The sequence below is a fragment of the Apteryx rowi genome, unplaced genomic scaffold (assembly GCF_003343035.1).
Source record: "Apteryx rowi isolate R43461 unplaced genomic scaffold, aptRow1 scaffold_224, whole genome shotgun sequence".
Classification (NCBI taxonomy): Eukaryota; Metazoa; Chordata; class Aves; order Apterygiformes; family Apterygidae; genus Apteryx; species Apteryx rowi.
This window is the reverse complement of record NW_020448575.1, coordinates 1,216,526-1,229,939: the sequence shown is the minus strand read 5'-3', so window position 1 is coordinate 1,229,939 and position 13,414 is coordinate 1,216,526. Positions and strand designations below refer to the sequence as shown.

Sequence of the window (13,414 nt, the reverse complement as noted above, 5' to 3'; positions counted from 1 at the left end):
CTAACCCTGGTAAATTAGTTTGGCTATGTCTCACCTTCCCATCTTTACTGTTACTTATAAAGAACAAACACAAAGTTCAGCGTGGCACAGAACCAACACAAAGAAAATTACTATGTCAAAATGGAACGACCTATAAATATTGCCTATACTATTTACTATGAAGAACCCAAACTATGAAGCTACAAGAGGCTGCCTTTTAATTCACCTGCCTTTAATCCTTTTATTCTTGTGGCTTATATTGTTTCAGATCAGTCATCAATTCACAGGTGAATCTTTCCACTTAGCCTGTCAGAGTTGTTTCTGTAATAGCCTTTGAAAACATTATTGAAAATTCAAGTACACTTGATTCACTGGATCATTTTCACCGTATGTTTCAACTCTCTTGAAAGGACTGTGAGTGTGGTGAGTGCAAGAACAGTGGACACCCAGAGGCACAAGTTTAGAACACCCTCAGAATTAGTTCTAATGGACCGTGACAGTAAAGACTAGATATTCAAATACAAGCCCAGGATACTTAAGTTTAATGGCTTGCTCCTAGGAAAGAAGACAGTATTTTCTCAATGGAGAATTTGAGACAAACTTCTTGTACAAGGGATCAGACTGAGAGCAATGCACTATGTAAGTCCCCAAAACAGAAGGTAAGTGGCAAATAGACTTTGTGCTAAATCTTCTGTTTGGAGATAATTGTATTAAATTGTAACAAAACAGTTGTGTTAGTGAATTACAACCTAACGCTAGAAGACATAAGTAATGATGTCCCTGGGGAGCACTTGGAAGTGTTATGAGTAAAACTGTAATAATCATTAATGTCCTTGGCAGCTGCTAATAAACTGAAACATTACTGTAAAATAAAGCATTTTTTTTGCTATGTGCCAGTCATTTAATTTAAAATGTCTTCTCCACAGAAAAGTAAGTCCTTACCTTTATTCCAAGCACTGTTATACAATTCCCAGAAAAGCAAATACTAAAAACCTCCAAAGATAAAACAGAAATAATTTAATAAACCAATATGCATCCAATAGGTTTAAATTCACTTATATTTATTTTTCACGTACAAGATCAAAGAAATAAAAAACAGAATCAAACCCTGGATACAACAGTTTGATCTGATTGCTTTTGATGCATACAAGCTGTATGCAAAGTATTCTAAATTAAAAACAAATGCTCACACAAGTCATATAACAAAATGAAAAAGTAAATAAAAAAGTTAAAGTACTAGCACATACATGGATGTAGTATATTAGGAAAAAAGTTTGTTTGAACACCCATATTTTCTTGTATTTAAAATAGACATTTTAATTTTGCCCTTCCCCCAAATAGCATTTGTTTTCAAGAAGTCAGACCCAGTCCTTCCCTAAGTTACATTCTAATAGTGTTACCAGAATACAAGTTGTAATTAACAACATCCCATTACTTTCGTATCACTAGCATTTATGTATGCCATCCTCAATGATAGTCAACAGTACAACTGTCCAGCTGGCATATTTATTGTATTTATACTACAAGTATACAGTGTAAATTTAGTAAAATAAATGTAATTTCACAACCTGAAATAATACAATGAAATATTGTCAGCAATAAATTTAGTTTCAAAAGAATTATGTATGTTTTGAATACTTGAAGTTCTGCCATAAGCCTGTTTAAAATCAGAAACTTAAAAAAAAAAAAAACCTTACAAAATAGATTTTGTTGTTGCTTCACTTCATCTGATGCATGCTCTCCATTCCAAAATGAAAAGCTTATTGTATAAAGAATCACTTTTAACTTAACCATGATTTTGTTCAGGATTGAATAAAGGTCTGACCAAGATCTTGGCAGTTGCTTTATACTGGAAGTAGTGTTTCATATAGCACCTTCCTGTTCAACTCTGCTGCTGTTTCATTATCAAATATGAAAACAGTTTCAAATTTACCTCTTTAAGGTCTTTGAACCTAGACACCTAACCTCCTGAAACACCAGTGAAAGGAGAATCAGGCCTCTAGCTTCATAATAATTCTGATAAACCTCTTATCATGTGTGATTTTATTAGAAAGCTGCATCAGTTTTCATTGTAAGTGCTAAAAACATGGAGTCAGGCCTTCAGTTGATGAAAATCAGTGTAGCCAAACAGAAGTCAATAGATGTTAGCTAATTCACACCAGCTGAGAACCTGATCTTCTTGGAATATGTTTTATTATGACAAAACTTAAATTTACCAAAGTACTGATTTACTAGCAAATGCACAAACTGCATTTTCTAAACTTTATCTAATGATGTGCAATATCAACTGAACATATCAGGGCTCAGATCTGTAGCTATTGTAAATCGTTCTAGCACCAATAGCTTTCACTTTGCTAGGCCAGTAATGCAGCGCTGAAGAACTGGCCTTACAAGTTTTAGCATCACAATCAGATGCCCCAAATCTCCAATTCTTTAACCCAAACAAAGTCAGTCAGTCATGTAACTAAAGGACAAAGCCTTAGAACCATCTGTTTTTCATGTAAGATGACAACCTGAAGCAATCTTTAAAAGAGAGAGATTAATCATAATTACAGTAACATTGGTCAGGCCTGCTCGGTCCCTTGTTTTTTTAAAAGAATGTTCTGCTATCTCAATGATTAGCTCTAGCAAAAATAAAATAATAAAAATACCCCCCTCCCCCCAAAAAAAAGAATAAAAGAAAAACAATGCCCATTCAGTAATTAAATTCTGTGCAGACACAACTCTGCTGTCACATCCCATTTTATATAAAAAAAGAAACATAAAAAGAGCTACTCTTCTCTGCGTAATACAACTGCATTGCTCTAGGTCTTTGCCTTCTCTCTCTTTTTTAAGTGTTTGGTGTGTATATTTTAACTTTCATTCTCTGGTGGACCCAGCAGTTCATCTTTTACAAGGTAGTCTTTTTGTATTAAGTTCTTTTATCATATTTTTTACTGATTACTGGTGATTCACTTTCTATGTATCCCTATCTCCAGCCACCCTTCCCGCTAAGGATCTACAGTTGTAACATAATCATTCATCTTCCAAATCTACTCCATATTCCCATCACTTCATCTCTGACCTTTTCACCTACCTTCCTCCAACCAGATGGAAAAAAATCTTTATTGATCAATATTCTGGTGCATCGGTAAGATCTCATTACTTTTATTAGACCTGACAAACACACATTTACACTGAGTGCTACATCTCTTGGTCTCTCCACATAGCCTGGATCAAGCTCAGAGAAGTGTTTTAATGCCTTTCATAAAAGGCACATTCTTCAATATAAAAAGCTTAAATTCATAGATTATAAATAATGTAAGTTCAAAATATTTACGAATTTCAGGACTTCATTTGCATTTCAGGGGAACTGCATGTGTAATGTCCTTGATGCCTTCTCAGTCCCAAACATCTGATAAAGAAGCCTTTATAGGATATACAATAGGTAGGAATACAAAGAACAGCCTTGAGTCCTGTACACCAACTGTAGTAAGCAAAAGAGTTGAGAACTAAGCAACTTTACCAGACAAGTAACAATACTGCTTAGCATTGCTCTGATAAAGTGACCATCTTTCTTCTTGTATACAATTACATGTACAGTTTAACACTGTCAATTAAAAACATTACTACTGAAAACATTGAGCAACATTTTTTCCCCACTACATATGATATTACCAAGTTGTGCCACATTTTTCTGTCCTGATTTTAAAAGCATATTTTTGCATTTAAGATACTTGCCACAGATTTATATAAAAAATTATTTGTTCATGTGTTAAATTACAAAATTGTAGTGCTTAATATAATAAACATCAAAATCTAAGATCCATTTAAAAATTGCTTGTTATAATCACTTTTTTTTAAGGCAGTAGTTAGTACCAATCTGGTTTATTTTACAACAATACAGTAGCGTAAAACTGTTACTAAACAATTCTGCTACTTTCAAATTGGAAGTATTTATTATCTGGAAACTATACAGTAATATACTGAAAAAGAAATTGCAATAGTACTGCTTGTGCCTTTACAAATGTATAATGAAAATTATTAGAGCTGATATGGATCAGATGTAATCTACATTCCATACAGCACAGCTTTACTAATAATGAAAAGATTTTTAAAGCTTAAGGAAAGCTATATAAAAGCTTTTGTATTATTGTCATAAATATAGTAATAAAACTGCTCTCATGGTCTGATGCTGTGCAGGTTTTTGAACCAAGTGACCTAGCAGTCACCTTTTGTGATTCATTAAGAGTTTGTGATGTTAACCAATACCCATTAGAACAGATACGGACATGCACACACAACACACTTTCTGTCCTGAAAGTGAAACATTTCTGCCTGATCTGTAAAGGAAAAAAAACCCATCTACAGATGTATAAAATAGAGTTTTGGGTTTTTTTTAAGTGAGAAATTGATATTTATATGTGTTTTATATTTAGGTTACTGTCAATCAAATCCAGGCAGAGATTAAATTGACCATAAAGATGATATAACAAAAGTCATTAAGGCAGCAAGTTGTATCTCTGAGGATTTTCAGATGCTCTACCTCTATTTCAAGAGGAAAAGGAAATGCTGAATTGCATTATGGGCTGAATCAGCATTAAATAATGGATGATTACAGCCAAGTAAGGAAGGGCTCGTTTTTGTTGAGTACTGACTCCACATCATTGAGGATAGGGATCAAGTCTTCTGACTCTAAAGTCCCAAGATCAACATTTGTTCCTGGAAGACAGTCGAGGAAATCAGGGAAACGTGTCTGTTGTGGATTTATGTTCATTGTTGTCTGTGCTACAGTTTCTCCTAGGAAAAGTAAAGAAGAATATTTGAAATACTGATCTCTTCTCATGGGTAATTTAGAACAATACAGCTGATTAAAAAAAATTAGATTCCCTCTTTCCCATAAGCGCTTGTAAGCTTTGTATCCTCTACAAACGTTACCTCAGAACCATATTTGCTTGCAGAAAACATATTCTTGTAAGAGTTAATTATATACCCTTGCTTTGCTCTTAAAAGTATAAAAGACCCTTTCCAGCAGTGTTCAATGTAATCAGCCTCTGACCTTCCTCTTAGCGTGACTGTTCAAAGTTCACTAGTTTGCAGAGGGAGCAATGCAACCGAGTCTTGTATAAACCCTCTATCCTGCTCTCTGCACAAGGGTGAATTCAATCCATGGCATGTAATTGAGAGAAGAATTTTACAGGAACTTAGCTCTACAATATTATGGGGTTTTTTGCTAAATTAATAATAATGGGCATGAAAACCTTTTAAGAGCTAAACCTCTCACTCTTTGTACCATCCAGAACTCCTGATGACTTCAAAAGGAAGTTTAGGTGAGGAAGCACTGAGAATTTCACTCTTTGGGAAAAAATTGTTCGATTTCCTAGTCATTTATTTTAATATTTTAAACACTATGAGGATACTGATGTAAAAATAAATACATACCAAAAGCTAAATAACTGAACACATTCTGTTTGAAGGAAAATCCAACTTTGCCCATGTAAGAGACTCTTATTCATAAGACTGTTTCCCAGAGTTAGAAAATGCAGTGATTTGTACTGAGAATTTAACCCAGGACTAGACTTTTCTTGTCCTGTCTTGGACTACAGTATTAAAACATGATTTAAGGCTCAGATTTTCCAACATTTACTCATTTGCTTTAATATCATAGTCTAAGGTAAGAGGGTAGAATCTGGTACCTTCTAGGCACTAAGAATCTTTGAGGCCTTTTCCTCCATAGTGGCAGTCTGTTCTCTTGCATCAGAAACTGAGAGCTTATTGTTCAGTTATGCAATTATAAAACATTATTGGTTATAACAAAAAGTTGTTATTATTATTGTACTTTAAGCTACATCAGATACCTGTATCCATCTCATCTACGTTGCTGAGGAAATCTTCAGGTGTTGTTGGTATACTGTAGCATCCCAGTCCTAAGCCGCTGTCTGTACTCTGTTCCCTGGAATGGTATGGGCCACTATAAATTGAAATACAAAAAAGCCTCAGTAAAGATGTTCTGTTAGACATAGTCCTTGATCATGGTGTTTGAAAAGACAGAGCAATAGGTTAGATATTAAAGTTAAATACTGACTCACAAAGCCTCTTTCTCAATTGTTGGACACTAATGTGGTGCAATATGCACGCATACATACGTCTCCAGACAAAACCTGTTTTAATAGCCTAAAAATAATTGAGTCTACTTATACCAAAGCAATGTACCCAGAATCCTCTGCATACAGGTACAGTACATTTAAAAATACCTGTTACCATTTGTTTGATTTTTCTAAGATTCTTTCTTGAAGTATAAACTGAACATTTTCAGGTCAGCCACTAGGCTGTATCCCCTGTTCACAGTAACTGCAAAGCAAGAATCTGCTTATGAGAGACAGCTTCAGAAGTATAGATAAGGCAACAGAACCAAGTGTCTAATGAGGAAGACATGAACTTGCCTGTTCAGGAAAGGATCTGATCCATTATTTGTAACAGGCCTCATGTCTTGTGTCATTGCAGGTGTGTTCACAGCAGTCTGAACTGGGGCCATGTTTTCTGAGTCCATGGGAAGTTGTCTGCATAGCGCAGCTTCCTAAAAAGTGAATAAATAATAAGGGAAAGGTTATTCCAACCATTCAGAAATACTTCAGTCTTATAAAAAGTGAACATGTACAATATGTACATCTTACTTAAGAAAGTAATTCTAAACCCTGTAGCTGATGACTCTCTGTTTACAATGATGTGAAGAAAATCATAATGTAGGTGGATGTCCTCTTTCATACTCACCTGTGCCGGCTTAAAACATTGTGACATTTACCTTCTGGTTACTACTGCTGCTGGAAGTCACTGCCACACTTCAGCCATCAGACACATGTTTGAGGGCTCTCTGACCAGCTTCATGCAGAATCCGAGAACCTGTTTGCCCATTTAAGCTGCGCTCGCTGGTTTTGCGTGATGCAGACCATGAAACGCTCGCAGAAACGGCTCTCCCAGCAGAGCAGTCAGACCGACAACCCCTGGTGAGGGGTGGCAGCAGACAGCCAGGGCAGAGTCACATCTTGAACAAGCACATCTGCCCGCAGAATGACTGCACATCTATGGCTTTGCTGGCCACAGAGATAATCCCTAAAAAATCAAACTACCTAAATTATAAATTACGACAACCTGTGTGTTGCCCCACCATAAAACACTGTCAGGCCTGCACATGCAAACTGATTACTGACAGTCTGTCTGCACCTTATGGGCCAGCTCACTCCAGTTGAGGGTTTTCACACGTGAACTAGAGCTGTGTAAGATTCAAATTACAATTTCAGTTTACTGTTCAGTGAGCCCAGGTCCTCAGAGACCTGATTTGGAGTAGCAATAATAAAATATTTTAAAAACTAAAGATTTAAATTTAATCCCTCATGCATCAGTTTCTAACAGCTTCCCTTAAGTGAAACTGCCCTCAGTTTAAACTGGTACAAAAGAGAGCAAATTCAGGCCTTGAAACTATGTGAGTTGCTACTAGAACAAGTAATTTACTAGATACTAAAGCAGAAAAATCTAACTTGCAACAATAAAGTATTTAACATGTTACAAGAGAACCACTGGAACCAAGAATTTGGTCCAGTAATCTTTAGAATGAACCTCACACCCGGTGATACCCATCTGCCTAAAGACCCATCTCGTGCATGCTGTCTGGAAGATGACAAACGAGCAACTAGGGCCAAAGCAAACTTGTTTCTGAACTGCTCCTAAAAGCTACAGCCCTATAGCTGTATCTCTGTGAAACAACCACGACATCTAGTGGCACAAAGCTCTAATACAAATGTTGTTTGGATCCATGGGGATGTTCCAAACAAATATCCAAAGACCTTAGAATCAGTAAAGCTGTATCAGTTTTTTACCTAGTTTACTTTGCCCCATTATTATTATTCATTTTTATGAAATGAGTAAAGGAAACATTCTATTTAAATCCTTGCAGAAAATCTTTCTCTACTAAATCAGTTGCTCACAGTCCCCCATACAGAAAAGACAAACATGTTTTTGAGGCTAGAATTTGATGTTTTACTATGTTTGCAATTTATTTCTTCACTGAGGAGAACCAGTCTGGTCTCTTCATGAAAAAGGTAACAAGTACTCATTGGTACTTAACATATATTGGTGCGCATTAATGCAATGTTTCATTTATAATCAAGTTATCAATATATTCATTGATAAATAATAATTTACATTAAATGATGTGTTTTTGATAAATATTAAGAATAAACAGACTGAAGATTTTTAGCTGATAGCTTATGTATGTCATTACATTTGTCAAATGACAATTCTAATCGCTTTGTTTCTATTTAAAATTAAATAATCTAGAATCTGAAAATGTACAAATCTCAGAAAAGGGGCAGATCTTTTTTTTTTTTTAACTGTCCAGATGGAGTTATTTTTTTTTATTATTTTAGAAGTAGATAGCTACAGCAACAACTCAAGCAAGGCTAATACTAGAAAGACAGAAAGACAGACAAAGGAAGACAGAATAAAAGGAATATAGACAAAATGAGGCAGGATATACTTTGCTAAGTCTTTTTTTTGCTAGAGTTCAGTTCAGCAATAAAGTTCATGTTTTTGATATTTTGGCACTGCATTTTCAAATCTCACTGGAGAACGTTCCACAATAATAAAGATAAGACTGGGACAGAAAAAAAACAAAAGCCTTTCTCCTAGTTTGCCAACATGTAAAATACACGTTGTCTATCACTATGCTGTCACTATTACTAAAAATGAAATAACTGAGAACATCCTGGTCAAGGTTCAAGTATTTGTCTCTTTCAGAATATTGCGACTAACTCCTAAGCTGCTGCAGATAATCTGTCTTTACTGGCTTGGACTTCTGCTAGTGCACTGAAACGACAGCCTCAATACCACCCCATTTACTGTGCAGGTGACTGGTCACTGGCACAGGTTGCCCAGAGAGGCCGTGGAGTCTCCATCCTTGGAGATATTCCCAGCCTGCCTGGACGCGGCCCTGAGCAGCCCGCTGCAGGCAACCGGCTGGAGCAGGGGCTGCACTAGACAAGCTCTGGAGGTGCCGTCCAACCCCAACCATGCTGTGAATAAAACAATGACTGCGTGTGCAGACATCTTTCTTTACAAGATTTTACTTCTCTGTTTGGGTCATTCTTCTTATTAGTCTCTTCCTGCCAGCTCTTATGCCATTCTTCTAATTATCAGATTTAAAATCAATTGTATTTTCAATATATTTGCACTGTATTGAACATAAGCCTGAATAATGTTGCCTGTAGGAAGCTGACTAAAAATCCTTCTGTAACCAGCAACCTCAAATGGGTCATATAGTACAAATCAGCATCTCAACCTGTTGGGAACTGTGTATGTGTGTGTTGGAGGGGGTCTTGCTTAGGTCCTGGCTTATGAAAGAGATAAAATGGAACTAAAAATAGACTGTGCAGAAAAATACTATTTTCTGAAAAGCAGATAATAACAATTAACCAGAGATGGCAAAGGATAACGACCAATTATTCTATCAGAGAGCAGCACCAAAAAATCCACACACCTGTAGAGAAGAAAGGGCATTATTTGAGTTTTTATTGACAATTAGTAGGTGGATTCACAGCAGGAGAGTTTTGAAACCTTTTTAATTAAAAATGCCAGATGCCTAGCAGGGATGATATTCTAGTGCCCTGTGTTTCCACAACAGGTGATGACACATTGGCAGCCGAAAGCTCTATCCAAGCAATTAATTTTACGTAATTGTTCTCACTGAACTGCCAAAGACATAGCTGATTTCTGAGACTAGTAAATTCCATTACTTTGAAAGACATGTCTTCACTCCACTGCTTCCCACAGCCATTGTAGAAGTACTGTGTTAGGACAAAAGATGTGTAGGAAGAAAGTGAGGAAAGGTGTTCAGATAACACTGAAAAACCTGTACATGGAATAGTTTCTAAACAGAGAGCGAAATCTCTTCTTTATGGAACACATTTAATTGAATGATCACAGGAAATGAGGCTTTTCTCATTCTTCACATCATGCCTTCTTCCTTCAAGCCCATTACAGAAACAGCTCCTTCCCTTGTCTCAAAGATGGCTCTTCTCCCTTAAGTCTATGATTCCTCTGGTAGCTTTCCAAAGCTGCAGGCTCTGAGGTTATGGATGTCGTGTAACCATACATGAGATGAACTGAAAGCAAATCAAATAGAGAAAAAAACAACAAAGCCTGCAAAACAACAAAACACAAGGCACTAGTGCACATTTCTGAAGCTCCAGCCACTTAAAAAATGTAGCTGCATATATAATCCAAGAAAACTGTGTGAAAGATGAGATGCTGTGTTGTTCACAGAGTTTCACATCTTTAACTCTTCATGAAAGAAATACTCTTCCCCTCACACTGAACTGCACAGAAATAGGAAAGACCTTCCTTAAACCTTTTAATTTTTCTTACAAACTGACTCAAAAATGCCCAGCCAACTAAGCAGTGCTGAACAGAGCAGAGCATTTCTTACATCTGCTGCTGCTGACTTGTCCTTTCTGGCAAAACGACAAATCAAAACTGCACCTGCATCACCTGAAGTTTAGCTTAGCAGATAGAAACGCAGCGTATTCGAGATGCTCCTCTCGAAGCAGCAGGGTGGCGAGAGGCGGCGCGTGGCACCCGGAGCAAGCCATGCACGGCCAAGGCGGGCATGTGCATCCGCGTGCTGACGGCCCGGGCATGCCGCGGCCTCCGCACCGCCGGCATAGCACAGCCGCCCCGCGTCTCACCGCTGGTTGCTCCAGGCCACGCTAACGGGAGCCCATGACAGCGGTTTCAGCGTGGGGCAGGTGCCCGGGCGCATGCCGAGGGCAGTCCAAGCGGAAACCTTCGCCCCTTCGGGGTCGTCCTTACTGGCCGTCTGCCTGGCTGCCCGCGACTCGGGCCAGCCGACCCATGCTGCGATCGCAACTTTGGATTACAGGATGACACAGACACTGCCTCCCTCCTGGAAGACACACAGCTTTTCTATGTCGTATTGTAAGGGGGGGGAAAACTAAAACACCAGCAACTTCCGTACCTCACTCCCTGTTTCTATGGTAATTTGATTTCCAATGGTAGCTCAGAACAGCTACTAACAAAATAGTTTTGAGGGCTTAGAGACAACATCACCCCTATGCATCAGGCTACTTATCTTGTGGTCAGCAGGACAAACAGTCAGCCATTTGAGAAGGTTTTCCATCAAACCTTGAGCTTTTCCATTGAACTGCCCTCCGCAGATAGGAAAGCACTGACAGAATGACCGTTCTGGCCAGTGCACTGGACTTACTGCTCCCACACAAACAGCTGTGAATTTCACATATATTTGGAGACCTTAATGCTGTCTGGCTGTTTTTTGTCCTGCAGCTGACCTGATACAATCAGGAAATTCAGATATTGATCTCTTTGGAAAACATGGTGCCAACCACTGATCGGTTCAACATGGAGTGATTCATTCACGCCCCTGTTTATTACTCCTGTACCCAGACACAGCGTTTGGCCTCCTGGCTGCCAGCTGCGGCAGGGCCAGCAGCGCACTCCAGGACAGTCTACTCCAGGATTTAGTTAGGCCTTGCAAGGCAAGACAATTTGTGAGCTAAAAAGCCTCCAGCATCCTAAATAAAAACTCCCACTGGTATTTACAAAACCTAAGTCCTGTCTCTTTGTGCAAGAAACACTAATTTATTATAAAGTCATTTGATCTACCCTCAGTTGGAAAATGGCACAGCGCCCTGTGTGTCTTTATTTCAACATACTGCATGTTGACTTGTCACATCAACTCAGTGTGCACTTTACACGGAGCAACAGAATCCTGCAGGCTGGCGTCAGAGTTAGGCTGGGAGGCAAAGGGAGCATTGGCTACACCACACATCCAGGTGTGCTCCTCCCCTCTTGCTGGCTGATGCATGCTATGTGGTGGGAAGTCACATTACAATTTTAGCATTGCTACAAATGTTAGACATCTTTGCTTCTTTGATATTATTACAGCAATGGTCAACAGTACTGGATCAACCACACAGTCACAAAGCTGCGTGATAGCTTGTTGTGTCCTCCTCTCCCTTTTAAACATAACTACAAGGCTAATAATGATCAACCTTAAGAATGATATTTATGGATGGCCTCTCTAGCTTAAAATACCTCTCTAGCAAAAATATCAGAGACCTCTTGCAGCATGGTGGATGACAATACTGCAGTCACAAGCTACAATAGCTTTCTTAGCTCTCAAAAGCAGAAGCACCGCCTGTTGGCCAACAGAGATAGTCCTCGGCATTTACCTCAAAAAGTACCAAATGACCATAATAATCCACTTAGCAGTACAGCACATGCTGTTAAAAACCTAGAGGAGATTTTCAAAATAAGTAAGAAATCAAAATAAAAAAAAAATGCAGTATTTTGACATTACAAAGGCATGTCAAAAAGCTTCATTAGTGATTATTTGCCAAAGCTACCAAAATCTTTAAAGGCTTCAAGGCACTGGCGTGTGTTGAACTCTTCACTGCCTCTGAACACAGCTCTGATGTAACCCGTTTGCTGGGCGCCAGATGAGTCCAGAAATTCACCGCCAGGTTTCCTGGAACCTCCTTGGCAGAACCGAGCTGAGCTCAGCGCTCGGTTCTCAAACCGTCATTTCAGGCTGGGGGGGGGAACATTTTTATAGTGAATTTACATTGCTAGTCACTGTAATTCGTCTTCTGCCAGTGCTCAGACTTAGGGCAGAAAGTGAAATATCTAGATACTGCATGAGCCAACCCACGCAGTGAAAGCAGCACGGAAAGGGATTTTTCTGTTCAGACTGTAGCAGGCCAGTGAGCTCCTGCTCTGCCAGGACAAAACACGCACGACTCCTCCTCTGGATCCTCACACACCGTTCCTTCTACAGCCTCTTTTGAGCCCCTTATCTTTCCATGCTCCAAGATGTATTTACTGAAAAGGGCTGAGGAAGCAGAAAGCAACCTCTGAAAAGCGTTGCCTTTTCGTGGCTATCCGTGCCCTTCCACGCATGGTGAAAGACGGCCCCTGCGCGCACAGAGGAGGCACTGGGACACCTTCTCTCTACGACCCTTTCAGAGGTTTCTCACTGACATTGCCTCCTACTACTTCCATTTCCACGGGGCTCTTGAGCAGCAGGTCTCCCTTTTCCTTTGGAAAGCTGGCAAGAACAAATCCGTAAGAAATAAATTTAACTCTTTCCAGAATGACAAAACAGCCCTTTCTGCACATACGCAGTTTTCTGTTCTAGGGACTTCAGGAGCTAAATGGGGAAGAGGACAAAGAAGGAAACGGGTGCCCCAGGCAGCGAGCGTGCGCACAGCATCCTGCTCCCACGCCTGGCTCGGGCTGGCAGCTGCAGCCAGGAGCGGCTGCGGGGAGCCGGCAGCTGCTGCCGGGCTGGCAGGAGCTTCGTGAGCGGCCCAAGGAATTCCAGCCGGGAGCACAAGCCCTCCCGGCCTCCTTCGGGTGCCAGGAA

At 39.3% G+C, this 13,414-nt stretch overlaps 1 protein-coding gene across 1 annotated transcript in view; it reads right to left on the bottom strand.

The window, feature by feature from the left end:
* Positions 1-1,034: 1,034 nt before the first annotated feature.
* Positions 1,035-13,414, bottom strand: part of WWTR1 (WW domain containing transcription regulator 1) — a 34,648-nt gene continuing 22,268 nt past the window's right edge. The window contains exons 3-5 of the mRNA XM_026065177.1: positions 6,402-6,535; positions 5,817-5,929; positions 1,035-4,758 (exon numbers count right to left, since the gene is read on the bottom strand). Coding sequence (XP_025920962.1) covers positions 4,574-4,758; positions 5,817-5,929; positions 6,402-6,535 — 432 coding nt within the window. The 3' untranslated portion in view covers positions 1,035-4,573. The remainder of the gene's footprint in view (positions 4,759-5,816; positions 5,930-6,401; positions 6,536-13,414) is intronic.